General features: G+C 41.2%; 3 protein-coding genes across 6 annotated transcripts in view; 1 reads left to right on the plus strand and 2 right to left on the minus strand.

The window, feature by feature from the left end:
• The window catches only part of dlg3 (discs, large homolog 3 (Drosophila)), a 77,721-nt gene extending 70,996 nt beyond the window's left edge, over window positions 1-6,725 (minus strand). The window contains exons 1-2 of one of the 2 annotated variants that reach the window (XM_062525459.1): window positions 6,496-6,725; window positions 5,708-5,839 (exon numbers count right to left, since the gene is read on the minus strand). In XM_062525459.1, coding sequence (XP_062381443.1) covers window positions 5,708-5,839; window positions 6,496-6,511 — 148 coding nt within the window. In that variant the 5' untranslated portion in view covers window positions 6,512-6,725. The remainder of the gene's footprint in view (window positions 1-5,707; window positions 5,840-6,495) is intronic. The other variant, XM_062525462.1, reaches the window with a different exon arrangement.
• Window positions 6,726-7,617: 892 nt separating this feature from the next.
• On the minus strand, window positions 7,618-19,682 carry gdpd2 (glycerophosphodiester phosphodiesterase domain containing 2). Of its 2 annotated transcripts, none has more exons than XM_062525114.1 (15): window positions 19,526-19,682; window positions 16,123-16,347; window positions 14,841-14,944; window positions 14,404-14,497; window positions 14,201-14,230; window positions 13,944-14,042; window positions 12,618-12,711; window positions 12,189-12,334; window positions 11,034-11,116; window positions 10,736-10,889; window positions 10,318-10,533; window positions 10,070-10,218; window positions 9,685-9,832; window positions 9,515-9,597; window positions 7,618-8,428 (listed from the first exon to the last, which is right to left on the minus strand). In XM_062525114.1, the coding sequence occupies exons 2-15, from the start codon at window positions 16,207-16,209 to the stop codon at window positions 8,347-8,349; spliced, it is 1,569 nt and encodes a 522-aa protein (XP_062381098.1). In that variant the 5' UTR covers window positions 16,210-16,347; window positions 19,526-19,682; the 3' UTR covers window positions 7,618-8,346. The 2 variants fall into 2 exon arrangements, with proteins under 2 accessions (XP_062381098.1, XP_062381097.1); XM_062525113.1 differs by having other exon boundaries at window positions 14,201-14,260.
• Window positions 19,683-23,481: 3,799 nt separating this feature from the next.
• Window positions 23,482-25,857, plus strand: pdzd11 (PDZ domain containing 11). Of its 2 annotated transcripts, none has more exons than XM_062523997.1 (6): window positions 23,482-23,496; window positions 23,904-23,999; window positions 24,109-24,249; window positions 24,343-24,441; window positions 24,704-24,764; window positions 24,887-25,857. In XM_062523997.1, the coding sequence occupies exons 2-6, from the start codon at window positions 23,907-23,909 to the stop codon at window positions 24,919-24,921; spliced, it is 429 nt and encodes a 142-aa protein (XP_062379981.1). In that variant the 5' UTR covers window positions 23,482-23,496; window positions 23,904-23,906; the 3' UTR covers window positions 24,922-25,857. The 2 variants fall into 2 exon arrangements, with proteins under 2 accessions (XP_062379981.1, XP_062379983.1); XM_062523999.1 differs by lacking the exon at window positions 23,482-23,496 and adding an exon at window positions 23,535-23,586.
• The last annotated feature ends 210 nt before the right edge of the window (window positions 25,858-26,067 follow it).

Consider the following 26,067-nt stretch of genomic DNA (forward strand, 5'->3'; position numbering starts at 1 on the left):
AAATGTGCATCATGTGTGCATATTTCCATTATTTGTGCACAAGAAGAGTCTCATTTGTTTTCTGACTCATTTTCTATGAAGCTATTTGCATCATACATCCTTTATATGTTGGTATGATGTGAGTTTTGTAAAGTAACATCAGCAATTGAGGATTACTTACAAGTACTATGTACAAAGACCTGATTCTCTGTAGTAACAGAGAGCTGTAATATAAGCAATAAAGTCTGTAATGTTTGCGGTAGCCTGCATTTGGTATTTTTCCCTCAATCTCCCACTGTCCACTAGGCCACGCTGTTCTGCCTCTGCTGTCGGCTCTGATGCCATACCAGTGTACACACACACACACACACAGACACAGACACACACACACGTTTCTACACCACTATCTACTGAGCACCTCGTTCATCTTTCCCAAAGCTCAACTCTGCTTCTCAACAAACCCCTGCAATCTCTTTCACTTCCCCTTTCTGGTCTCATAGCCACTCACCAAGCTGTGGGTCATTAACCCCGGCCCCTGGCCTTGGTATGTGTGTGTGTGTGTGTGTGTGTGTGTGTGTGTGTGTGTGTGTGTGTGTGTGTGTGTGTGTGTGTGTGTGTGTGTGTGTGTGTGTGTGTGTGTGTGTAAAAGAAAGACAGACACACAGAGATGAGGGAGAGGGAGAGGGAGAAAGAGAGAGAGGGAGAGGGATGGGGTGTGGGTATGGGTGTATGGGTATGCTCTATGTGGTGTATGCATGTGACATGTGGTTCATGGTCTTTTTTGCTCCAGCACTGCTACACTACTCTCCACTCCCCACATCAATTTGTAGCAAAATGTACATTTACAAATGCACATCAGTTTTTGATGTGTGTCCGTCCGTGTGTGTGTGTGCATATGTGTATGTGTATGTGTGTGTGTGTGTGTGTGTTGAGATTGTGTGTGAAAGAAAGAGATTAATTTGTAACAATGTGAGTGTGTCTATGAAAAGAGAGATAGAGACAGAGAGAGAGAGAGAGAGAGAGAGAGAAAGAGCGTGAGAGAGCAAGAGAGAGGGGGGGGTGTTGTGGGGGGCAGAGCCTGAGAGTTCCAGCAGGGTGCAGTGGGATGAGTGGCAGAAGAATGGGGCTCCGTGACTCATCGTGTGTGCATGTGTGTGTGCGTGTGTGTGTGTGCATATGTGTATGTGTGTGTGTGTGTGTGTGTGTGTGTGCGCGCGTGCGTCGGAGCGAGTGGGAGGAGAGCGCTGTGTGGCTGTGTGGGCAGACGCGACTGAGTTGCCCAGCTGGCCAGAGCCAGATGAAAGAGTGCAAGTGGTGGTGCGAAGCGAGAAAGAGAGAGAGAGGGAGAGAGAGAGGGAGAGAGAGAGAGAACGCACTGAAAGTAAAAGGCCGTGATTAGGCCGTCCTCGCAGCAATGCCTGCCTGCCTGGTGACACAACATCCAGGTTGATGATGAACGGAAATATTTAGATGTCAGATGAGCAACGCCTCTGCAGATTTACACAGCCCCGGAGATGGGCCCGGCACAGGCTGCCAAGACGCATAAATTATACCTTGCCCAACAGATACCTCCAGACTCAAACATTTTGTTTATTTTTAATGCAGAAAAGTGGAGTGGAAGTACAAGCGAGTGTCAGAAAGATGAGATCAAGTTTTTTAATCATCGAGAAGCAGAAAATAGACCTAAATATGATGCACCATGGAGCACATCATTCCATGATAATAAATGACAGAAATTCCGACAAACTATACTTTCATATACAGTATACATGTACAGTATATATACTGTAAATACCAATGCAATAGCAAACATAACACAATTAACAAGTTGTGAAGTCTATGCATTTGTCTTCGGTTAGATTACATCTACATTTTTACTGTCCCCCAAGGAAGACAATAAAATACATGCATATTTCTGTTACTCAACAGAAATCTGACCAAAGAATGAAAGCTCAAAGCCACATAAAAGTGCTGTCTTCCTCTCCAACTTTCCGAGAAATGTCCCAGAATCCTTCCAAGCCTCTCCTCCACAGAGCACACAAAATCCTGGCCAGGGCACAAAACACACAAACCCAATCTCATCCCGCCCCCAAAAAAACACACCCCGGTTCCCCCCGGTTCTGCGATCTCTTGCACAGAACCTCTTCTCCCGTGGCGCCGGGTGCTGGAAGGAGAGGCCCAGTGTAGGACAACAACAGCAGTAACAGCACACCAGATCCGGCCTCTGAATGTGAAGGGCAGGGTTCACAGGGCCCTGCTCTCGGCAGCACAGAGAGAGCTCAGTTGAGATTCTCCCTGCTGAAATGTGGGATGATGAGAGACCATGCAGCTCTCATTAGGGGTGAACACTGGGAAAATGTGGGTCACAATTAGAGGGGTCTCAGGGAGCAGCACAGGCCTAATCCCACCAATCCAACACCCCCCTTCCCTACTTTTTTAAGCCTTCTGCGGCCATGCTAACAGGGCGTTTAGGGAGGGCCTGCGTGTGCCCCTGCATGTTTGTGTGTTGGGGGACAAAGGGATGAGTCTGCAGTAAAAGGGAGGGGGTGTTTGTTTGAGTTTGTGCAGTCATGCAGACACCCAATCAAGAGAGACTGTACCTCCTGCCGTTCCACAGTGCATCACAGGGAGAGGGCTTGGTCAACACATAGTCACCCTCACCAGGGCCTTACACATGCCCTGAACACCCACATGCGGGCATTTTCATACACAGTCTGTCACACTGTCATTATGCAAGCATCCATTTGTAAGCACTGAGGTTGAAGGGGGTATGAGATTTGCATGGTGTGATGACCATCTCAGAAAATATCACGGTTTTACGGTATTTTACTACTCTTATCAGTTACAATGACCCTTTAAGGTATGAAAACAGAAGGGTTTATTTGGTTATGCCTTTTCGATTCACTTATGCCAGCCTTGGAGCTAGTCAAGTTTTTTATCAGACTGGGGGCAGTGTATGTTTGTAAGGTACCAAACCGAAACTGTGATATGAAAAATGATTTCTAAATTGTATGTGCATTTTATTGTTGATGTTTAAATTTGTTCATTAAATGTTTATTTTATTCTGTAGAGATTAAAGTTATAAACGGGACAAATACTTTAATATACTGTATGAAGATGGGCAAACACTTGTTATTATGATGAAAGCCATCAATTTTCATGCAACCCTACCTAGTGAGCACCCCTTACAGTCTTTGATACAGCTGCTGAATATGGTTTCATTCAAATACAACACAAACACATCAGCACACACGTCTTTATCTACTTTGCTGACACTTTTGTCCAAAGCGACTTACAGATGTCACTTAACTACAGCAGCAAACTCCCTGGAGCACCTCAGGGGCACCACGGTGGCAGCTGGGAATCAAACTCACAACTATTCAAGCTGCAAGTACAAACTCTGTTCCTTACCACTACACCACCGCTCACACACACAACAAATGGCCCACAAACTCATTTTAACAGGTTGTTCACCCAATCCACTAGTAGTGCTAACAATATTGGCTGGCATTTTTCTTTTACTATGCACAGCACACTAGTCCTGGCTGTGGAGCTCCTTAGAAATGTCATCCACCAACAGTAATGGAAACATTTCACCTCATGGAGGACAACACTATACGCTACACACTTTCCACACTAGTCCATTTTTGTTTTGCTCTGTACAAAGGGTCCAGTATAACACAGGACCCTAAATGCAGAAATTAGTGGAGGGAGTGACGCCACAGCTGACATCATTATTCCCACTCATTCTTTAAAGTCAGAGAAGGGTGTGGGTGTGTGTGTCCAGTCTCTGACTGGAAACACATGTTGCGCACGCACAGCAGTGAGAGCCTCACACGACCCTGTAGCCTGACTGCACCTGGAAGCGCCGGCAGCCGGGGGTCTGTCCTGCTGCAGTCCTCTGCCGCAGTCTCCTGCAGACTCTCCCAGCTGGGCTGGAGGGAACAGGCTTGCTCGGCGGTAGGGAGGAGGGGGCTGCACACAGGCTTTGGATCGTTTGTTTGTGGAATCTACCTCCCCGTGTCTGCCTGCACATTCCTCCTCTGAATCCAGCCTCTTTGCTGGAATGAATGGAATCCTGATCCCCTTACTACTGCGCAGCCAACTCCAGGCAGGCCTGATCTCAAATGAACAATTACAACTGATAACACAAGTGCTTGCAGTTGTAAGCAAATGAGACAAACGCTGCTCTCATCACTAAGAGGCGAGGCATGTCCTTTCATTACAGTTTTTAAAGGATCTATTACGTTTTTTGAGGAAAAACAGGGTGAAAATGATGACACATTCAGCATATCATGTCACAGGGTTTTGATTGGTATGTGCGCATTCTACATGAGATTTTCTGAAAGAGATGAATGGCAACCATTCACTCAGGTCATGTCATCACAATTTGTTCCTGTCACACTACCCTATGCATAAAGGAGTTTCCATACAAACATTCATACTTGATCAAGTGAGGTGGTGCACCTCCGACATGAAAACAGGGAATACATCTCCCTTTCCTCAGCCCTCCACCATGACAACAGCTCCCCCCATACACAACACAACAAGTGCAGCTAGTGCTCCACAGTAGCCACAACATTGGACCCATGAGCCGGTATCATCAAGACACAGGCAAGGCAATTAACAGTGCCACTCAAGCATTGGCTAATGCAACTAATATGTTTCCTGGGCAGAATGTTGGGCACAGGAGCGGTGGGTGTGCAGAGCCTCAGAGCGTCACGGGAGCACAGAGAGGGAAGATGCTGACAGCTGAACGTGGCTTCACTGGGCCGCCTGGACGGCCTCACTTGGCAACCAGTCCTCCACACATCTGCTCCGCAAGCTCATCGCTCACACTCCTGCATGCTGGCCGGGAGGCAGCTCTAATATGGGGAAATAGGGCTCCACAGGGTGACACAGAGTGTGCTGTAGGATGATTTGCTGATATAGCTAAAAGGCGTTTTCCCTGAAGTGAACGTTGCAGAACTTGAGACTCCCGAATGACAATGTCAGTTCTAAATGTCTAATAAGCATTTTTTTTTTTCACTCTGAAAACTGTGTTAAAGCAATCTAGCAACCATGTTAAAATGGTCTGACATAATGAGGGCGATATCAAATGTCATTCAAAACGTTTATGCACTTGTGGGGAGGACTACAGACTAAATCTTTTGTCAGTTTGAAAGACCCTTTCATGAGAGTTTAGAATTTTTGTAACCTCCTTCTGACCTAACACACACAAATGAATGTCACCTGACCTACATCCTGCAGTCCCCACCCGCAACGGATGCTGGCGAAAATCAATTTACCTTCTCATGTGCACAACAAGATTAGACTGGTGGCCCAAGATAAAGGAAATATGCAGGACAGACCATTCTGATGCAATAATCCCCATTTCAGGTCAACTCTGGAGAGCTTTGCCAAACTTAATTTTAAGAGCTGTATACCAGAGCACATGTGTCCACCTTGTTCCCAGAACATTTGGATATGCCCTCTGTTATTTGGTACGGCCCTTTTTGGAACTAGTGCTTGACCCCAGGGCAGCCTCTGGACATCAAAATCAAGTGGGCAGTGCGGTGCAATATACTGTAACCACAAGCAATATTTTGTACTGAGCCTTGTGGTCATGCTGGGAATGTAGTGGCCACAACAAAGCAATTCATTCTCTTTGAGATGAGAGAGTAAACAGGAGGCAAGCAACGGTAGCATTTCAGACAGATTTGATCTGACGTACGCCTCGCCGTCTTACCCAGAAGAGCTTGAAAGAGTTGGCTTCCAAAGATGGCAGACACCTTCCCCACGTTGTTCTTCAGGATCTCCTCCTCAGGGCGGGTGAGATTGGCCTGGTACTGTGACAGTAGTCCCACTGCTCGGTCTGTGTCTGCATAACAAGGCAGGCAGATATTTGTTACACGTTTTAATGACAACACATAGCACATACACTTAACTCAAATAGAACCACTGTTAGTAAAAGTAAACATAATGCAGGCTTATGGTGAGATGTTGACCTTGGCACTCTTATTGCATTAGGCAGTCAAGGACTGCAAACAAAACTGTATTCTTTTTTTACATTTGTATCAATGTAAGTGGACATTTCGTCTCTGAGATAATAATTTGCACATTGCTTTGTTTACCATGGAGATGAAGGTTACATGTAACGTATGAGAATGAGAAAAAACGTGCCCCTAAAAGTCCCCCAAAATCCCTGGCAGAAATCATCCAAGGAAAAATACTTCCTGTTTCCCATGGGAGTCTCCCAGGCGTTTAGGTAGCCAATAGTTGAAAATACGACGACCATCAAGAGCGGGCAGCTTTCCACAGACTTTATGAAAATGTTAAGACTGACAAATAACAAAACACATATCGTTTGATATAGGCCGAACTTGTTATAAACAATCGTCGGTCTAGTTAACGGAAAACGATTATGTTGAGCCGCGACTTTTAAGGATAGGCTACAGTTGTTTAATTCAAACTTGCTCGTTGGTTAAACCAGTTTCGAAGGTTTTGAGTTTACTATTTGTAATTGTCACTACTTACCATATTTGTGGACCATGGCGAATAGAATGTTTCACTTCAGTTGCACTCAGCTGAAGTATCCTGGTTGCACATAGTTTGCTCAGATGACATTAACTAACCAATTGTTTCCTGTCGAAGGATAACTCCTCGCTTTCTTTACTCACTGCTGTGCGCCTGACAGGCTAGTGGTAGTTCCAGAAACTTTTCATAGCCAGCAGCATCAAATGTACACTGCCCCTCAGTCAGTTACAAAATAGCGGTAGTTTGCGTCTAGTGCGCGATGTGATTGGCACGAGACAACGTGGGATTCACGGAACTTGCATCCAGTGAAAGTGCACGCGCGCCACCTTCTCGGTTCATTGCAGCAATAGTTGGAAAGCTATGCTTCTGCATGTCAGAACTGGAGGATATCTCAGATTAGTTACACAGCAAAACGATAATTCTGTATGCAACCTAAACCAACGACAAACATTCCTAATGTTTATTTCAAATTATGCTTTAAATCTTATTAATTTCATGAAGTGAGAGCTGTCTGTTTAAGCAGAACATAAATAGGTGACAAATATGTATCGATTTTCGACGTCAGATTGCCATCCTCGACTTCTATTTTTAGTCATCCTACTGTAGATAGGCCTAAGCTGTCTACGCCCGCCATCTAGCGGTCTTTGTAGGCTATTCTTTGGAGCATTCACCATGATGAAGCCTGTATGAAACAATGACATCGTTTCATGAATAGTTTAGGCCTATAAAAATATTTTACTAATTGTAGATTGGTTTATGCTCACTAGCTAAGAATACTACAGTGGAACTATGAACATTTTGAATTAACATGAATGGGCCTCTTTTTCTGAAAACAACAACAAATATGCCTCATGGCTCATGTTAGTTTAATCAAGTACCTAGCCTATAAAGTATTTCATTTAAATTATTTGACCGACACATCTAACACTCGCAGGTTTTGTCTTTGTCCCACTACGCTACACTGTCAATAAGTGCAAAACAGTTCCAGTGCCAATTCTAACACTGCAACATCACTGGCAGAGTTGTAGGCCTATGATGTATTCAAAGTACTCCGCTCTAGAATCTTTGATTCAAACACACCAGTGGTGATTTATATTACAAAAAGAACAGCATACAATGATGTTAAAACATTTAAAATTTATTTTAAAAAAGGAGAATACTGTGCACCCAACTCCAATACATCTTACATCATACACCAAAATGCTACAGCTTAAACGGTATATTAATTCATATCCTATTTTAAACGCTTGAAATGTGTTCATGAAATGATTACATAATTAAAACCAACATATTAACATCCTACTGTTTCAATCACTGTCACTGGTCTTTCAATTACCAATTTGAAATTTGACAACAGACCCATTCTCATCCATTTTACTGTAACCCATGCTAATACTAAATACACATCCAATGCATATCAAAGGTATCACTGTGATACCCTGTACTTGATATTTATAAACAGTGCCTTGAAAGAGTTCATGTATTCTTTCATGAAAATTATACAACACAGTAATTGGTCCTTTTCATTTAAAAAGTAAATATTTTCATGTGAGCCACACACATGCACACGCACGCACGCACGCGCGCGCACACACACACACACACACACACACACACATTGTATTTAGAGTAAAAACTCCTACATCTGTTTAAGATAGATTCTTGTTTCCATGTATTCTACATTCAGAATTCAAGTGTAGTTTGGTCTACACCCACTGTTGGGGGTCCATTGGGGTCACAGTGTTGCTACCATCTCAGGCACCTGACTCCCTCCCTCGGGAGCATGACGGAGAGCAGTGAACAGAAGTAAAGGCTGGTGAAACCACAGGAATGTGTTCACGGTTGAATTACTCAGATGGCAAGAAGGGGGACAGTTCTCTCTGGTTCCACGCCGAAAATCTGTCGCCTTGCCCTTTTTTTCGCTCTCTTTTCCCTGCAGTGACAAAGACAAAAGGCCTTTTAGACTTCCTTCCCTCCAACATTGATTAACTACTGTCATTGTGTGATTGCACTACTGATACACTAGAAATATCCACTTTCATTTGCTAATACATATTCGGAGTACATAATCAGCAAATAATCAACCTGAATGAAGTTAAAAGTGAAATGAAGCTTTTATGAATTATTTTAAAATTTAACCTACAGTATGTTACACTTGATTATATTATGGATTTTGAATTGAAGTTGAAAAGGGGAGGACTGAACATTTGTGGGGTTTTTTTGTTCAAGATGTATTTGATCGATTAGTTTCGCTAGGCACCTACCTTTAGCATGTCTGAGACAGCACCTTTTCACAGCATAAGCAGATAAAACAATAGTATTTAACTCACACTGCCATTCTTTCTCAGTAAAGTCTGTATGTATGATTGTAAGACTGAAATATGTTAAAGCTTTATTTTATAAAACTGTACCATCACAGTACTCATGTGCAACATGATACTGCATGTAACTGCATTTACAGAGGCTTTTACAAACCCCAATATCTTTGACATGTGACACGATTAAGATAATGCCCTTAATTCTTTGAACGGATTTAGCTGCTGAACACTGTGTTTATTTATCTGTGCTTCTACCTGGAATTCTGTCCTTCAAAAGTTCTTAATTGTCTGAAGGCACTGAAGGTGTTCAAGTGGGTTCTGAATTGTATGTTTCTTGTGTGTTATTTGAAGTACTTTTAATGAATTTGTTTGCAGTTTTCTGTTTGTGAGACGTACAGGTGTGACTATCTGAAACTGAAAGCCAATAAGTTTCGGTATTAACATGAATGTAATGCAAAATTTCAGGACTTCTGAAGAGACAGGAAATTCCACTAGTTATGATGGCGTGTCTACTTTTCCAAGCTCAGGATTGGTTTTACTTTGCATTTGCCTTCCTGGTTCAGAGGTTACTTTCATCTTATATCTTTCTGCTGGATAAATTCATTGCTTTGGCAAAATATATGTGATCTGTGATCTTCGTGATTTGGACAACCCCACTTTTCCCTTTTTTACAGTGTACCTTAGAAAATACGCATACAAACCTTTGAAGGAGAAACAACCCAAACATCACAAGTAACGACACCAGGTCAGCAGAAATCCAGATCATCCTATATAGCATTGGCTCCTATGAAAAACAACAAATGAGCACAAAGAACGTCTTGGGACACACGCAGGGGTGCTTGAGAGAAGTGAAGGTGTGTGTGTAACTCACCAGCGTCCAGTCTGGCCGGGCCATGTCATTGAAAATGTGGCATGCGTTGGTGGTCACAGAGCTGGCACCGGAACACCACGCCAGGGAGAACAGCCACCGCTCATTCACCACCCACAGGTTCACTGACACATTCTTGTTCCGCAGCTCTCTGAAAAAACACACACACACACAGAGAGAGAGACATGCGCACACAGACAGACAAAAAAGTTGTGCTATTAGCAACTGTTAACTGCAACTCCTCAAACACAGTGTTAGAATTTCCTCATCATCCGTCCTACTTATTGTGTGTCTTCATCATACTGTATGTCTGTACTTAGGTCATTTACAAAAGTATGAGCTGATGCAATTTAGTGGTGTTACAGACACAGACTCTTTTGTGACTCACCTCATTTCTTTTGTACTTAAATGGTTGTATTTCACATTCAGATGACTTCCACTGTCATTTCTCAAGGCAGGTAGACTGCCGTAGACCTGGCGGAAGCCTGGAGCCATTCTCTTAACATCTGCTCTGTGCACAGGTGGAAGCCACCAAATCTAAGGCGACACACCAAGTCAATACAAACAGAATACAGGTGTCTCTTCCTGAGACCAAAATGGCTAGATGAAAAAATAGGAACAATTCTATAAGCTCACCAGGTTTTGTGCAATGCCTGATGCCAGGATGGTCTGCACTGTGTAGTTTGCATCATTACTGCTGGGCGTTTCATTTTTGAGGTCAAAGATGATTGAGACATTGTGTTCTTTGGCCAAGTCTAGAAGTTCATGAAAGGATGGCACACTCTGATTTCTGACATCCGACCACTCTGTGTCAGACAGAGAAGGAGTCCTCTGCAGTGGATCGTTCTGTAACTAAGAATTGCAACAGTCGTGCAATATTTCACTTGTACATCCAGTTGTCACTTCGCACAGAATTTATGAAAGTACAGCGCCGTATTATGAACAACTTGGAACCAGTTGAACAACTCCAGCACAAAGCAAGCAAAGACAATGAGGAATTATTCCTCCCCCTCACTTATGACAGATGTATTAACATGACAGACTCTACACTCACATCCAAAAAACCTTGTCCTGCATTCAAGCGTCGTATTTCACTCCAGGTGAAGTTATTTGAGCTGTCCTTCTCCTGTCGTGGAAATATCTTCTCTACATTGGTTGTCCTCCTAAGTGAGTGGTTGTCATGCATCAGGAAGGGATGACCATCCTTACTAAGAAGGGTAAATAAAAGGCGGGAGAGTCATCAACATGGTGACAAGTCAATATAAAGCACACACTGTGACTATATGATAGCAACTGCTCAAATGCATTTAAGTTTGAGACCACAATTCCCAGAATGCTAGATGGTTCAGTACCTGAGCAAGACGTCTGTCTCAAATGCAGTCACATTGCACTCCAGACTCCGCTTGAACGACATCATGGTGTTCTCAGGGGCCAACTGAACAAAGGATCAAGCAGACAAACAGGCAGCTAGAAACAGCTCAACAAGGAACATTAATGCCATCATTTACAAATCCACATTTGTAGTATAAGATATTGATTATGGAAATAAAGTGCTACAGATTGTTTCAGAATTCTGCATACTTAGTTACATCCTGAAAGTAAATATGTGAGACTTTTACTAAATGTTCTACCTGAAAGGCTATAACAGTTCGTGCAATGGGGTAGGAAGTCTTAGTACACAGGGTCTCCCCATGAGCTGACACAAGTTCAGACTGATCGGGTCCCCAGAGCACGAGGCAAGTTCAGACACGGAAGGAGAACAAATCTCAGTCACCGCTCCAGAAGGCTTAACTAGTGCAGAGATCAGGACGCTCGTCCCCAAAACAATTCTACATTATTTTTTTCTGTAAGACCTCTATTCTATTCTAATTCTAATCTAACATTTTGTTGAAGATTTCTGCCTTGAAATTTCAACTGTTATTTTTGTGCATTGTCAACTTGTTCATGCATGCATTACTATGAGCAAAACTTTTGCAAGACATTTGCACATTTTCAAAACTTTCTAGTAATTTGCTATTCATAATTCCACATTTTCCAGACTGACACAAGCACCCTGATATATTGTCTCCCCTATGACTTTGTTGCAAACAATACATTACAGTGTAATAATGACAATAATATAATGGAGATTTAAATGAGCAATGCTTCATATGGCCATTCCTGTAGTTTTTATGAGATTTAATATGGGGCCGAAAGTTCTTGACAGTCGAAACCTCTTTATCTGGGGCAATACATTCTTGGAATTCCATCAACCTGCCAAATTGCAATCATGGAAAAACCGCAGGTAGTTGTTTTCGGGCATAATCCACACAAACCTCACCACCCACATGAAAAGTTTCCACACGGCACCCGCAGTGCTAAGTGACACACACAATTGAACCAAACACGAGAGGGAGAATCAGACACCAGTCAATGCTTTTCTACAGGGAGGGTGCTGGTGCTCAAAACTAAACCTATTCTAATTCAGAGACAGAAAACCCCAATTTTTCATCCGCACGTCTACTGACCATTGGCGCGCCCCGGTGTCCAACCAATGCCGGTTTAGGGGGAAGCTCCTCCAGCACGCAGGGTGAGAAGTCATGGATGAGGAGAGGGCAGAGGAACACCACGAGGGAGACGACTGCCCAGGCCAGCATGATGAGGACCCTGGATGCTACAGACACACGGGCAGCGTGATTGCCAAATTATGCTCTATCATGATTACTCACAGACAAAACACCTCAAGTCCAATTTTCAATGCAATACAGTGTACAAGCTACAGACAGTGCTAGTTTGGGCAAGTCACAAAAGGGGGTGGCTTGTCTCTTTCGGTTGCAAAACACCTGTCCAATCTTCACAGGTTGGCAGGTGTTTGTAGGCCAATCTATTTGTAGTATTCAATATCACATATCACTATTGAGCATTAGCACATTAAGAGTTGAATCATGCACACTGACCACTCCTGCGAGCTCTGGAGTACGTCTTGAACACCAGCCAGCTGAGAAAGGTCAAAGCCCCCACTGCGCCCAGCTGGAGAAAGGGGGCTGTGGCCTGGTCCAACACCACGGGAGCGAACACACGCACGCACGCACACACACACACACACACACACACACACACACACACACACACACACACACACACACACACACACACACACACACACACAGTCACAGACAGCAGAAAAGCCACAAGTCATTCTCAGTGACACATGAAGGGCAGACCAACAAAAACTCCCTCTAAGCAGCGCAAACATCGTAGTCATCCATGCTTCCCATTATGAAATGTGCCATACAAATAAACTTGACCCGACTTAACAATTGTGATGCATAGTGTATTCTTAGGACATGTAATGCTTTAAAATGGAAGGGGGTATTCCAGACAGAGTTGATTTAGTAATTTACCGGAATATGATAACAAGTAATAAGTAAATCCCAAGTTTGCAATAGGTTTCCACCTTTGATACTAAGGCAACACAGTCTCAAGCTTAAGTGTATTTTGAGTGTCTCATCAAATTGTTTCTGCAAATGTTTATTCTGTATAGCTCTTTGCTGACGTCTATGATATAAATGACTGGCTGTGCTAAACTAATGCATGAGTCTTCATCACAATGCACAAATGTTAGAGAGAGTAAGAATGAAGTCTGGAGGTGGGTTGCGAAAGCAAACAGTCTGAAACACACCTCTGTTCTGCATACTACACATTGTTGGGCCTCTCTTAGCCTTCAATCGCCACCTCAGTAATAACTGATGAATAATAATGTTGTCTGTAAACAGAAAAGTGCCGCTAATTGTGCCACAGGACTTTCTATTGTGAAATCCAAGAGAGTGATATACAGGCAATCAAAATGCTACTGGAAATATATTTACTAACATTAATATGAGAAATAGTCATAGAAAAAGTAATAAACTCTTGCTTTCCACAATTCTTTTTTCACAAAACGTCTTTGACATGGCTGAATTGCTTTTATGTTACATGCTTCCTTCCTGGCATGTCTTGAAGAAGGCTTGCTATGGCTCCCTTCACTAAATACAGCTGTATCTTACTCATCACTGTCATGATTCTCATGATTGTAGATGCTCAATAGATGATGTCTACAGGTTCACTGACAATGAATCCAACTCTCAGTTCACCAAAAAAGAGTTAACTGAGCCAAAGCATAACTGTTTGAAACAGTTGACTTCTATCATTATGTCAGGTTCACTTGACTGCAAGTTCAGGGTCAATGTCAGGCTAAGTGGCCCACCCTGTCTGGAATACCCCTCATGTCTTTTCTGCCATACCTGAAGAAACACAGGGACTGTGGGCCACTCTTCTTTCCACCTCAGGCTGATCGCCATTACCCCAGCCAAGACTATTAGAACACCAACAGACAGAAACACCTGTGTGGAACCAAATGGACACAGTCAGGGAAGGGTTTCAAACACACAGCATGTACAGCAGGCTTAGAAGAACAACACTGGCATGATGCTGAATGAGAAGCAAAGGCCCACATCTACAGAAGGAAATGAAGAGGATGAAAGATTGGGATTCTCCATACCTTATGCACACAGTGCAAGTCCAAGGGTTCCTTTAAGACATATTGGAAAAGTGCAAATAACTGCAAGGAAAAAAGAAGTGATCTTTATAGTGAATCGACTATTGGGAACTTCATGTATCTAAGACAACAACTTCTACTGCTACTACTTATATAATAATAATAATAATAATAATAATAATATATTATATTAATAGTATTCTCACCAGCAGAAGAAGACTATAAATGGCAAGCACAGCAGATATGATGACTATCACCATAAACCAGTTTATCCACTCCTTCATCTTCTCAAATACCTTCCTGAAAGGAACAGTGAATCGCTTCAGTGTTACTTCTATGCATCTCTTCCTATGAGCACTGAACAGCATAACAGTTTAGAGTTATTAAGGCCCTGCACTGTTGGTTGCTTGAAGAAATAGCATCAGACAATTCCAGAACTGTTTTGTAGTTTTGTATAGTTTTTCTTCAACGATTTAGCGGTATTGAAGAAAGACTTTCATGGAAAAAACAGTTCTGGAATTGTCTAATGCTATTTCTTCAAGCAACCAACAGTGCAGGGCTTCCTGAAAACGTCAACTCCATGATGAACTCAGTCCACAGTGAGACATCTGGCAGGTATGTGCATATGGTGCTGAGGACTTACACATTCATGTCATCACGAGAGTTGTATAGGGCCATCCAGATAAACAGCCAGGCCAAGGAGAGCAGGGTGGCCAGACCCACAAATGAGAACCAACAGCAAGCACACTGTCAGAGAATAACAGAGAGTCTCGCTGAGTAATGTAACAATATAATGTGATACTCACTGTATACCTTCCAGCCAAAATCAACTGTCACATAAAGAAACACACAAGTCAGAACAAGTCCATTCTAAATCTGCCAGGAGGCACTGAGAATGAGCTTTAAGGAACTGTTGATGACAGTCTGGAAATTTTTATATTCCCGAGGACCTATCATTACACGGCATATCCCCTGGTATCACAAGACAGCTAATATTGCCAACTTCACAAAGAACGAAAATGAAAATTCAGCAGGGCACAGAGCACATATATTCTACCATATCATTATTCCTGGGAAAGAGACAGGAAAAGGCAGCGTTAAAGAAAAAGAAGGCAGAGTGCAGGGAGGGCCTGCTTGAGTCATGCCATGCTGAGTTTTCTTCAGAACTCTTGATCCTGAGGTCATAGCCATGATATCTCAATCATTGCTGCCAGCAGTCAGCCCATAAAAAAAACAACACGGCGCGACACACCCTTCACTCTGGGAACCTGGCTAGGAGCTAGATGGGAGCAAGGGCTTCTTCAAAGCTACAGTTCCCAATTAGGCCTGACACACTCACTTAAGTGCTGCTCTGCTCCAGTAAACAAGCCTCCAATTAACATACTTTTTCAATGGGTCTAAATTACTATTGTTCTCCAAACACTAGCCTCATTCTGTGGTGAAGGGAGAGGAGTGATATAGTTAGCAATCATTCAGAGAGAGTCTTCATAGTCATAATTATAGTGAAAATACTTGTGAAAGGGATAAGATTTTAATCAGACACCCATTATGTTTCAGTTCTCAAGTCTCACGTCATCTAATTTCTTTCAGTTTTACTTCTTCAGTTCAGAGCTGATTAAAACTCTTAAACTGACCACAGTGATATGATTGAAATGTTATATCAGTTACAGAAATGATGCTTTTATCATGCACACTCTAGTGATACTTCCTCCGTGTTTCTCTATTAGCATCATTATACCGCCACCGGCATGCTTGGCTTGGAGCATTTCAGATGTGAGGTCCAATTCCTGCATAGCAGAAGGCTTGTGAATCTAGACTTTGCATCCTAATGTTGTTTATCAGGTGTTTAGAAGGTCATTGCACATCGTTGGTTTAGATCTATTGCTATGGCTGATGCTGAGATTACACATTGACAAATTACTCACTCTTCGCCTCCTTTCACTGGAGTGCTTCCAGTTGCAACTGTAAATGCCTCTGGAGCAGATCCCCAATGCGCCACACCTTCCTGACATCCCTTGATAGGCCAGACCCAATAAGATAAGCACTCAGCCTGGGCAGTAGTCTGAAAGTGTAGGTGGATGTGCGGCTCCTCCAGCAAATGTTGTGGGCTGTGAGTGAAACCTGCAGTTGGTTGAGTCACCGTTCTAAACCTGTAAAGTGTGGGAGGAAAAGAAATGTGGATGGAAAAAGGGATAGAGGGAAACACTGAGTTAAAGCATCAGTGCTGAATTAAACACTTTTATAGAAGTGTCTGCAGGCTTTGTTAGTTCTGTAAAGATATATCTTCAGGTCTCTTGGGAATAGTGGGAAGTATAGGTCAGACTGTAGGTCAATCTGTGGGAAGAGGCCACTTCATCTGTCCTTCCTGACATCTTCACAATGGTGGCTAATGGCGTAGAGTACCACTGAGACACCAAATATCCTCTCGTATTCACTTGTTCAGCAGACTTTTCATCAACACTGACATACGGTAAAGGTATAATAGGAAGATATACAAGGTACACTGTTTCTATGACCACTAGCTATATCAGTGCTTTCAAGGAGTCGTTGCCTAGTTGTGCATTGATTTATAAAACAAGCCATGCTTCCTCATGAATGCTTCCTCATCTAGAAATCTGAATAGTACAGAAATGGTTATAGAAACTTCCTGTGGTCTGGTCACCTTTCACAGGATTTTTTTTTTTTTTTAAAGCAAAGCAAATGTTCGTACACTTGATCTTTTTACAAATTAGGAGTGAAACCTAATCCTAAATGTTCAAGACTATTCCAGTGGGAAAGCACTCTTTCACACCAACTCAGACTTGTCTAAGCAGGTTACTTAAAACCACAATGTCATAACAGACAGCCCCTGCACCTAGAGAAAAAACATAAACATGGAACAGGAAAAACATGTGGTTTTCACTTAAGGAAAAACTTTGGAGAAAAGGTCAGAGCATGACTTGGCCCTGAGGTGGTAGGTGTGGATCATAACGGCTTCGTGATTTATTAACAATTAGTCATTTGCCAATGTCATTTTACTAACGGACACGTTGTCCTGCTTAAAATATACAGTGCTAAATGTGATGTGCAAACAATCCTTAAACAATTAAGTAGCCTATAAGGCTGAATTTGCACACAGTGTGGTATATTGTTTAAAAAGAATCTTTGCTTCAGGGATCACAACTGGCTGAAATTTCCTGAAATTTAAATAGGCTATATTTTACTAAATCAATTTCAGTAGCAAATGGAAACACAACGTAAATAAAAGCTCTCATTCAAGATTTAACAACATCTAATGCCAGCACCACAGGCACTAATAAAAGCTTGTTTCCATGGTAACTAATTGTTTGGCAAAATAATTGAGAGTGAAAGCCTTCCTTGGATTTTCACAGGGTTTTCACATGCCCTGGTATACCCATATCCTGGATGGCTATGAGAATGTCCTGCATGTGTTTATCTGTCCTAGGACCATATACAATCAAAATGACAGAATCACACAAAAAGTTGTATAAAATAAAAACATAAAAACATACAGTACATCAAAAAGTGGCAACCCTTCGTGGTGTTGCTATAAACACCCAACCTTAAAACTGGGCTTAGCCTACTGTATGTTGTTGGACAAGTTTCACTAACCATTGGGACAGGAAGGCAGAGTAGAGTATGGGGGTACATTTAAGAAAACCTGCTCTTTGCTGTGTTCCCTTTACATGGAAGCTAATAGGCATGCTTCTCAAACTTGCTCTATTTAGCTTTTGTATCACACATATTCCAGACTTCCAAATTATTTTTGACTCCATGGTCATGTGTAGAACACATTAACAGTTAAGATGCAAGCACATTTTATCTGAATTTGCACACAGTGTGGTACATATTGTTAAAAAATCATCTTTACTTAATAAGGACAGAATAAGGGATCACAACTGGCTGGAAATATGTGCCGCACTGTGTGCAAACTCAGATAAAATGTGATTGCATCTTCACAGTTAATTTGCAAGCACATTTTATCTGTGCCAACTTGACTGTTGGCGTTTACACAGTTTTGCAAGCATTTAGGTATAGTTTACTCACAGGTTTCTGACCAAAACTCCTTACAAGTGTTTACTATTTAAAAAGCAGTTTTCTGTTGCCCTTTAAGTACACAGCTGATGGATAGCATGCTGTGACTGGCAGCACCCATATCAGACACACCTGGTCACACATGACAAAGTAACAATGAATGTTTGCTTCATACTGAGAGAACTGATATGATCTTTGCATTGACGCAACTGAGATATTTAGATGGCCAAAATCATGTTAACATTTAGTTCCACAAAACTGTTCGGCAAAGATGTCTAAAAAGTAAGACATGTTTTACGAGACAATTATAACAGTCTTTATGAATAATCTAAGTGTAAAGATCATTCTTTGCTGGCTGTGGTGCATGCCATTTGTCTTATTTTATTTGTTTTGGTGGATTAATATTGACCTCGCCCGCAAGCAACTGTGACTTTGCCAAATAAAAATGACAATAACTCAACACTCACCAGAAGAAAAGCTCTCATTGAACCATTTTAACTGTTTTATTTTCATGTGGGCCAACCTTGAAGCAAAAACCTGTGAATTTGTCATTGTCATTTTACTTGGGCAACCATGGACTAAAAACCTTGTGATATACATTCTGCTGTATGTGACAGACAATAAAAGGCACCTGTTCATGTTTGTGTAAGCTATTGAACTCTCTGATCCATTGACACCTGTAGCATGGGCTATAGGGCAGGCTATACCTGAGCAAACACTGTTTTGAGCAAACCGTGGACCTCATAAGATGGTTATCCCATAGATCTAGCCTATTAAGTCCTTGCGTCGTCCTCTATGTGTTTTGGTAACCCATAACATAAAAAGCACAAGGTGCTCCCCATCATCCATTTAGCCTATAACCAAACTTGTAGGTTGGCGAGACCACACATGCTTGCAAAGTGTCGGAATCTGGAATGGCTAAGGGCTGCAAAGTCTCAGCAAGAAGTGTCTTCGAATAAAAAAGTTTGAGAAATATGCGTCTCAGCTGTAGGATAAGTTCATCTGTTTTAATAGCCTATTGAGCCTAGTCCACTTAATTAAATACCTAGGGGCCAGGGGATAAAGTCTAATGTCACTAATGTAATTCTAACGACCACCTCCCTCACCGAAATAGACTATTCGCCTATTAGCTCCCGACCCCGTCATTAAAAAGTGTTACGCATGGCTATTGATTTGGGGAGATCACAATAATACCATAGTCAGATATTTTCCGATAGCCTATGTAATTTGGTGGCATGCACGAAGATAGCCTACATCTGTGAAATACAATATTCCCTTTCGGTTATCACTTACCTTGGAGAAAGTAGGCTAGTCGTCTCTAGTTGGAGAGTATAGGCTCGTGATGCTGGTCACCTGTGTAAAAACTCCGCGTAAAAAAGTCCACTTTGCGTTTATTGTTTCTCTTCCTTTTGCTCATGTGTGGCTCGTGCGTCTTAACAATCCCGTGCGCAGCATGTTAATGCTTTCGAATGAATGAAATCTCTTGGGATGGTTTCGATGTTGGCATGGGGGTGGAGTGGAATGGAAAGTGGGGAGTTCTACAAGTTCGCAGTAGGGTGTTGAGAGGTTAAACATGTTCTAGGCTATACCTCATCCATATGGATTTCCTCACGGTAACAATAAATTAACTAATTAACCATTGAAAAGCGTTTACGGAAACCCATCATACAAGTCATATCAACAGCAACAATGCTTTAGAATCACTTAGCCTGTAGTCCTTATTGATAATTATGAGATATTGAAACAGTTGCAAAACGCAATCATCATTTTGCATTGGAGGCCTACATTAGACATAATTTTTGTGGATGTGTTTCTTAAATATTTTATTTAAGTGTGGCATGAATAGAGAGGTTGCTGTATGCCTATCTGGCTGAGGGATGTAGTATTTCCAGACATGGCCAGGTCAAAGTCTCACTGCATCACTGGACACACATTTCAAACAATCAAGATTTTATTGCATTGGACAGTGATGTCTATATTCCAATGCAATATTCCATATCTGGAGCCACACCCTCCTCTCACTTAAACACACACAAACTGTTTCCCTAAGATAATTCGAGATCAGGGTGCGGATCAGTGTTCTGGATTGAGCAACCACTGCCTGACAAACGCTCTGTATCTGTATAAAAAAATTCCCACAGATAAGGCATGCATGCAGACACATAGACAGACAGACAGACAGATAGATAAATAAATAGATAGAAAGATAGAAAGAAAGATTTAAAGGTAGATAGATAGATAGATAGATAGATAGATAGATAGACTATTTTTACTCATAGATCACAATCAGACCCACCGTGATGAGAGCTCACATTCCAGTCTGATCACACAGGGATTAAAAATGTTCAATGAGCTGAGAGAACTAGGAGAGGATTTTGCCATGGCATGTGGAAGTGGTCACAGAAACTAAATCCTACTCAGCTAAGTTGAGCTTGTTTTGACCCAATGCTGAATGGAATGCATTTTACTCTTTTCACACTGGAATGAGTCCAACAGCAAAAGCAATATAACTTTAAAGTCCGATATGGCAAAATGTTTGATTATTTTAACTATTCTCTGTCTTTTTCTCTCAATTCTTAAACATGCCTCTGCTAATTGACCATTGTATTTGATATAGCCTGTGCACTCCATGCAAGAGAATGAAGTCTCATGACTCCCATTGTTACAGAACACCTCACTACTGCCCTCTGCTGATATCCTATATCACGCAGTGATACCTGGATGCAAATACATTCTGCTTTTGCTTTGCAGAGATACTGTCTTGGAGTTTCTGTTTCTCCGCATTTACACCTTTGCCTATAGCTCCATCAAAGGTGTTGTTTCCACAAAAGATCCAAAAGTCCCCATTCTGCTATGGCACACACCCATACACAAAGACTCACACAAAACACACACCAGTATGTATTCTGAATTATTATAACCATCAGATGTCATAATAATTCATTTTATGATTTTATATCTCACCAATTTTTGGTTGATGAACGTGAGACCACCAGCAATTTTTGGGCCCAGTGGCCGTCCCATCACACTGCGCCCACTATCAGGCAGACCCAAGTCCGGTAGGCCCAAATCATTTTCTTAAAAAAAAAAAAAAAGTGTTCTCTGGACATCACCCAAACTCATTAAGGTCAGTACAGAAATCTACAATTATCAATTATTTTATGATGAGAATCTTCAAAGTTCCCAGAATTTGACAAGTAGGACCACTTTACATTCTTTAGGTGCCCACCAAATTTTGACTAATTGAATCCTTGAGAGTGCTACCAATATTTTACTATCTCAATAATGGCACGTGCAATTTTGAAATTTGATGCTTGGCAAACTCAAATCTAAAGTTTCATTTGACGCACACACCCATCAAAATCTGTTGTTGCATGATCTACTGTCAATGCAGCTTCAACTCATGTGATGGCAAAGTAATTGCTGCAGATGAAAGATTATTTGATGAAAGCACATTTTCAAGTGAAATGTATCTCCAAAATCATAATTAAGTTTGGCAAAAAAATTTGAAACTGTATTGTGAACAAAAGGAGCAAAGTGTGCCATCACATTTCACAATTTTATGATCAAATGGTTCAGTGGGTCAATTTTTAGCTTAAGCTTTACCAAAATCAGAAATTTGCTTGGAAGCACATTGAACATGACAAAATGTGTAAAGATTGTATATTGTTCCACCCGTCCATTAAACAGGACATCAGCACTTTCCATATTCTGTCTTCTTGCGGTGGTCCTAAAAGGGCATATTGAAGATGCAATGATTTTCCCATTTATCTTGACCCCTACCCTTAAGAGTTGAATGAGAAGGTGGATCTATCTGGCTGAAGTGCTAGAATAAGCCAAGAATGGTTGGACCAAAGTGCAAAAAATGTAGCCATGTAAGTGTACCAACATCAAATCCTTTCTAAGTTAAGCAGAGCCAGATTAATGTAGGCTAGGTTAACATGGGTTCTAAAATCAGCAATATTTTCAGCAATGTTCAGAGAGCTTCATGACGATTCCGTCAGCTACTTCCAGTTACCTCCTTCGTTTTGGAAAGTGACATCTTACACTCTGTCGGTCCGTTTGGAATAGAGCACATTGGCACTTGTTTCCGAACTTTCCATGTTATGCTTTCAAAGAGCACATTCAAATTTGCTAATAGGTTTGTCTGAGTTTGCTCATATGTTTGTCTAGGTCCTGTCCAGATTGTATACAAAGCTGTGAAATATCGCCCAGACCTTTCAGTGGCATATGAGTAAGTAAGTATATTTCCAGTGAGGCTATTCACATGAAATGTTAACCATGCATTAGAATGAACTCAGGACACCCCCACATATAAAGAAATCCAGACATTGAATCCCATAAAGTTATGTGTAAAAAGTGAAATGAGAAAAAGAAAAAAGAGAAAATGAGAAAAAACGAAATGAAGGGAACTCTAAGGAACCAGCTGGAATCTGTTACCAATACCAAGGTGTAAGACAAGAAAGAATCGCATGGGTAAAAGCAAAGAGCTCTCCCAAGACCTAAGCAATATTATTGTTTCAAAACATATCAATGGAACTGTATTTGTGTATTTCAAAACTTCAGAATATTCCAGTGAGCACATTTGGGATGTTATCTGTTGATTACATTGATTAAAAGAGCTGACTCTGCTTGGAAGTACACTTGAAGAACACCTCACACTAGACAAACTGTAACAGACTGTAACAGACTGTTACAGAAAACCATTGCCATAACTATTTCCATTGCCGTCTATTTCCCTTGGTGCCTTGAGAAAGACAATGCACAGTTTAAAACTACTTCTATACTTTCCAATTGTATAATTTATTTTTTACTTATAATAGGCCTATAGCCTATGTGTGATCTTTATAGCCTATTATTAACTGCTGGTGTAACACAATTGACCTTTTGGGATGAATAAAGTAATCTATCTATCTATCTATCTATCTATCTATAATTTGCTATACACAACATTTAAGCCTGAAATAGGCTACTGAGATATCAAGATTCTTGGAATCAGATAAGACAATCTGTTTAGAAGAATATTACGACCAGCCTGCTTAGGCTACTTATTAGACATTCTCTGGTCATATATTTTACTGAATGCACTAAGCTTGCAAGCTGCCAATAAAATTCACAGAAGAATACAGAAGTAGGCTATTGTACTATCTATGGGTGACTGGTGATAGCTGCATAGGATAGCTGCCCTGGCTGCTTTACAGTCTATGGTCATACCACGTGATAGGTTGCTAACCAGCGTTCATTGCTCTGTCAACTTCCGGCTGGTGAGTTTTTATGTGTTATCTTCGAGCTAGCTTGCTAACATAAATTGTTTGTATTTGGATTTTAAACCAATATCAACAGTCAGTTTAAAGGTTTGATACTTGATAGAACATCTATGCCATAAGCTTACTCAACCGATTTGGTCAGGTTTATTTCTTTAAAGTAGAGTTAGTAGAGTAGAATCCACTGTCAAATTACCTTAGCCTACCAGAACTCTTCCCTTGACTAAAGCCATCGCTATGTAAAGATAACGTTTATGTTATGCGACCGAAAGGCTGTCAGATTTCCTACACATTGTAACGTTCTATCTGGATCTACGGATTATGTTATGTATGTCTGCATTATAAATCAGATGTCAATTAAGTTAACGTCATAACGTCATGTATCAATATCACGTTTATGTCCAAAGGCCATGGACCCCAAAATACCATACGATGACTACCAACTACCCGTGGTTTTCCTCCCTTCTTACGAAAATCCACCAGCATGGATCCCTCCACAAGAGGTAGATTTGTAAACAAAAAAAATCACCTGCAAAATTAGATCACTTTGACACTATTGGTCAGAGAGCAAAGGTATTCCCTTTTGTAACAGTTGGTCTGTCCCTCTACTAGCGCGTCCAACACCCCGACTATAACAATGAACTTACACAGTTTCTTCCTCGCACCATCGTCTTGAAAAAACCTCCTGGAGCGCAGCTTGGCTTCAATATTCGTGGAGGCAAAGCTTCACAACTTGGCATCTTCATTTCTAAGGTTGGTTGACCAGCTGGTTGAACTGTGTTCGGTAGATTGTTATTGGAGATTTGAGAAATGGTTGCAATGGTGTCATTTCCCTGTATGTTACAGGTAGTCCCAGATTCTGATGCACACCGGGCTGGACTTCAGGAGGGAGACCAAGTGTTATCTGTAAATGATGTTGATTTCCAGGACATCGAACACTCCAGGGTAAGAATGATAGCAAGCCAAGATATGAGTCTGAAAATAGATGTTAACATAGACTTGCAGTAAATGGGCCCTAAGAATAACATTCCATGGCTGTTGAAAACCTACATCTCAATATGATCGTGTCTTTGATGAAAGTAACTTTGTCAAAGAGTATTCTTTAATTTAAATGTAGCCAATTTGACCAGCTTTTAATGCACATATTAACTGAAGTGACTATGGTTAGACTAATGATACATTAATGCTGATTATCTGTACTTAACAGGCTGTTGAGATTCTGAAGACGGCTAGAGAGATTTTGATGAGAGTGCGCTTCTTTCCCTACAGTAAGTATATAAATAAAAACAGGGTGCTCTGTTAGTTCCCTGGCATTGATAATGTAGGAAATAAGGTAATTGATATATGACATGAATATTTAATAAAAGACATGTTGCCTATGAATCATCAGATTACCAGAGACAGAAGGAGAGGACTGTCCACTAGGTGGCAGAGGAGTGCTGCATATCCAAATGATGCAGTCAAATAGGTGGAGCTGTTATGGAGAGAATCACGTCATTTCTGCCCTCCCATGGACTACACTCTCCCTCTTTACGCATGGCTGGTAGGACTTAAACATACTGATCCTGGCTTCATGATGAGATACCATGCACACACTTCTCCCAAACACACATCACCCAAGTCAACCCTATCCTCCCCAGCAGAGATGTACTGTTTGATGAGATTTTCAATTGCGTGGAGAGGCTGAGTAGGTGTCAAAGAGGTTTGGTACATTGTAAAACATCAGGAAAATATTACTGAATCATGCCTCAACACTAATGATAGTTCTGTAGTAATTATTTATGTAAAAATATCCTAACAAGAACTTGCCTTGTACAGTGCATGGAAGCAGTAAGCAATGGCAAAGCATGCGGCTTTCCCCATTGTCATCTTTAGATCAGCCAGTGTAGCTGATTCATTTAACAAGCAGAAATTGAAATAACAGAAACTTTTTACTGCATGCATTGTAATGATTTTTTTCTTTTTCGAAAGTGCTTTTAATGTGACTAACCTTTGTATTGGTGCTAAACATTTGGATAATGTTCAGTTTTGTAACTGTAAAGTGGCACATTTTAGAATGACATAACATTTTTGATAAGTACCATTTTAGCCATTATACATTTATTATGAGGCTATTCAAAGTGCTGCAGCAAGTTCCATTCAAATCTGAGGTCTGTTAAATGACCGCTGCAAAGTACTGTATATTGACCACTGTCAATGGCATCGGGGGTTTTGCTTCTGATTCACGTCTTTCATATCATTCCACAAGTTGTACTCTTTGTTGGTTCGGTTATAGCCATGGAACTTTGAAAGTGAAAGCAATGATCCTTAAGAACCCTTTTTCAACCGTCTCTGTTTGTGTAATAAAGACCCATTGTGTGACGTTTCTTTTATAATTTTGGCAAGTAGCCATATAATAAGCGGGATAATATATTGACCACCGGTCATTATTGGAAAATATCCCCTCAGGACGAAGCAAGCCCTGTCAGGACTTTTTTTCTGATCATGAACGGCTACATAAAAAAGATGGCTTGTAATATGCCATCCTTCAGTCAAAAAAAATAGGTCTAAACTTTGTAATGTCTTTATCGG

This window comes from Sardina pilchardus, chromosome 21, assembly GCF_963854185.1.
Source record: "Sardina pilchardus chromosome 21, fSarPil1.1, whole genome shotgun sequence".
NCBI lineage: Eukaryota > Metazoa > Chordata > Actinopteri > Clupeiformes > Clupeidae > Sardina > Sardina pilchardus.

What these genes read in the sequence shown, in the direction of transcription:
- gdpd2 (XM_062525113.1), bottom strand. Translation starts at nt 16,209, where the DNA reads ATGTCAGGAAGGTGTGGCGCATTGGGGATCTGCTCCAGAGGCATTTAC. An exon ending in TCTCGTGATGACATGAATGT is followed by an intron (nt 14,498 to 14,840) that starts GTAAGTCCTCAG and finishes TGTTCCTTTCAG; the next exon opens with GAAGGTATTTGAGAAGATGA. An exon ending in CAGTCCCTGTGTTTCTTCAG is followed by an intron (nt 12,712 to 13,943) that starts GTATGGCAGAAA and finishes GTGTTGGACCAG; the next exon opens with GCCACAGCCCCCTTTCTCCA.
- pdzd11 (XM_062523997.1), top strand. Translation starts at nt 23,907, where the DNA reads ATGGACCCCAAAATACCATACGATGACTACCAACTACCCGTGGTTTTC. An exon ending in AGGACATCGAACACTCCAGG is followed by an intron (nt 24,442 to 24,703) that starts GTAAGAATGATA and finishes TGTACTTAACAG; the next exon opens with GCTGTTGAGATTCTGAAGAC. An exon ending in AGTGCGCTTCTTTCCCTACA is followed by an intron (nt 24,765 to 24,886) that starts GTAAGTATATAA and finishes ATGAATCATCAG; the next exon opens with ATTACCAGAGACAGAAGGAG.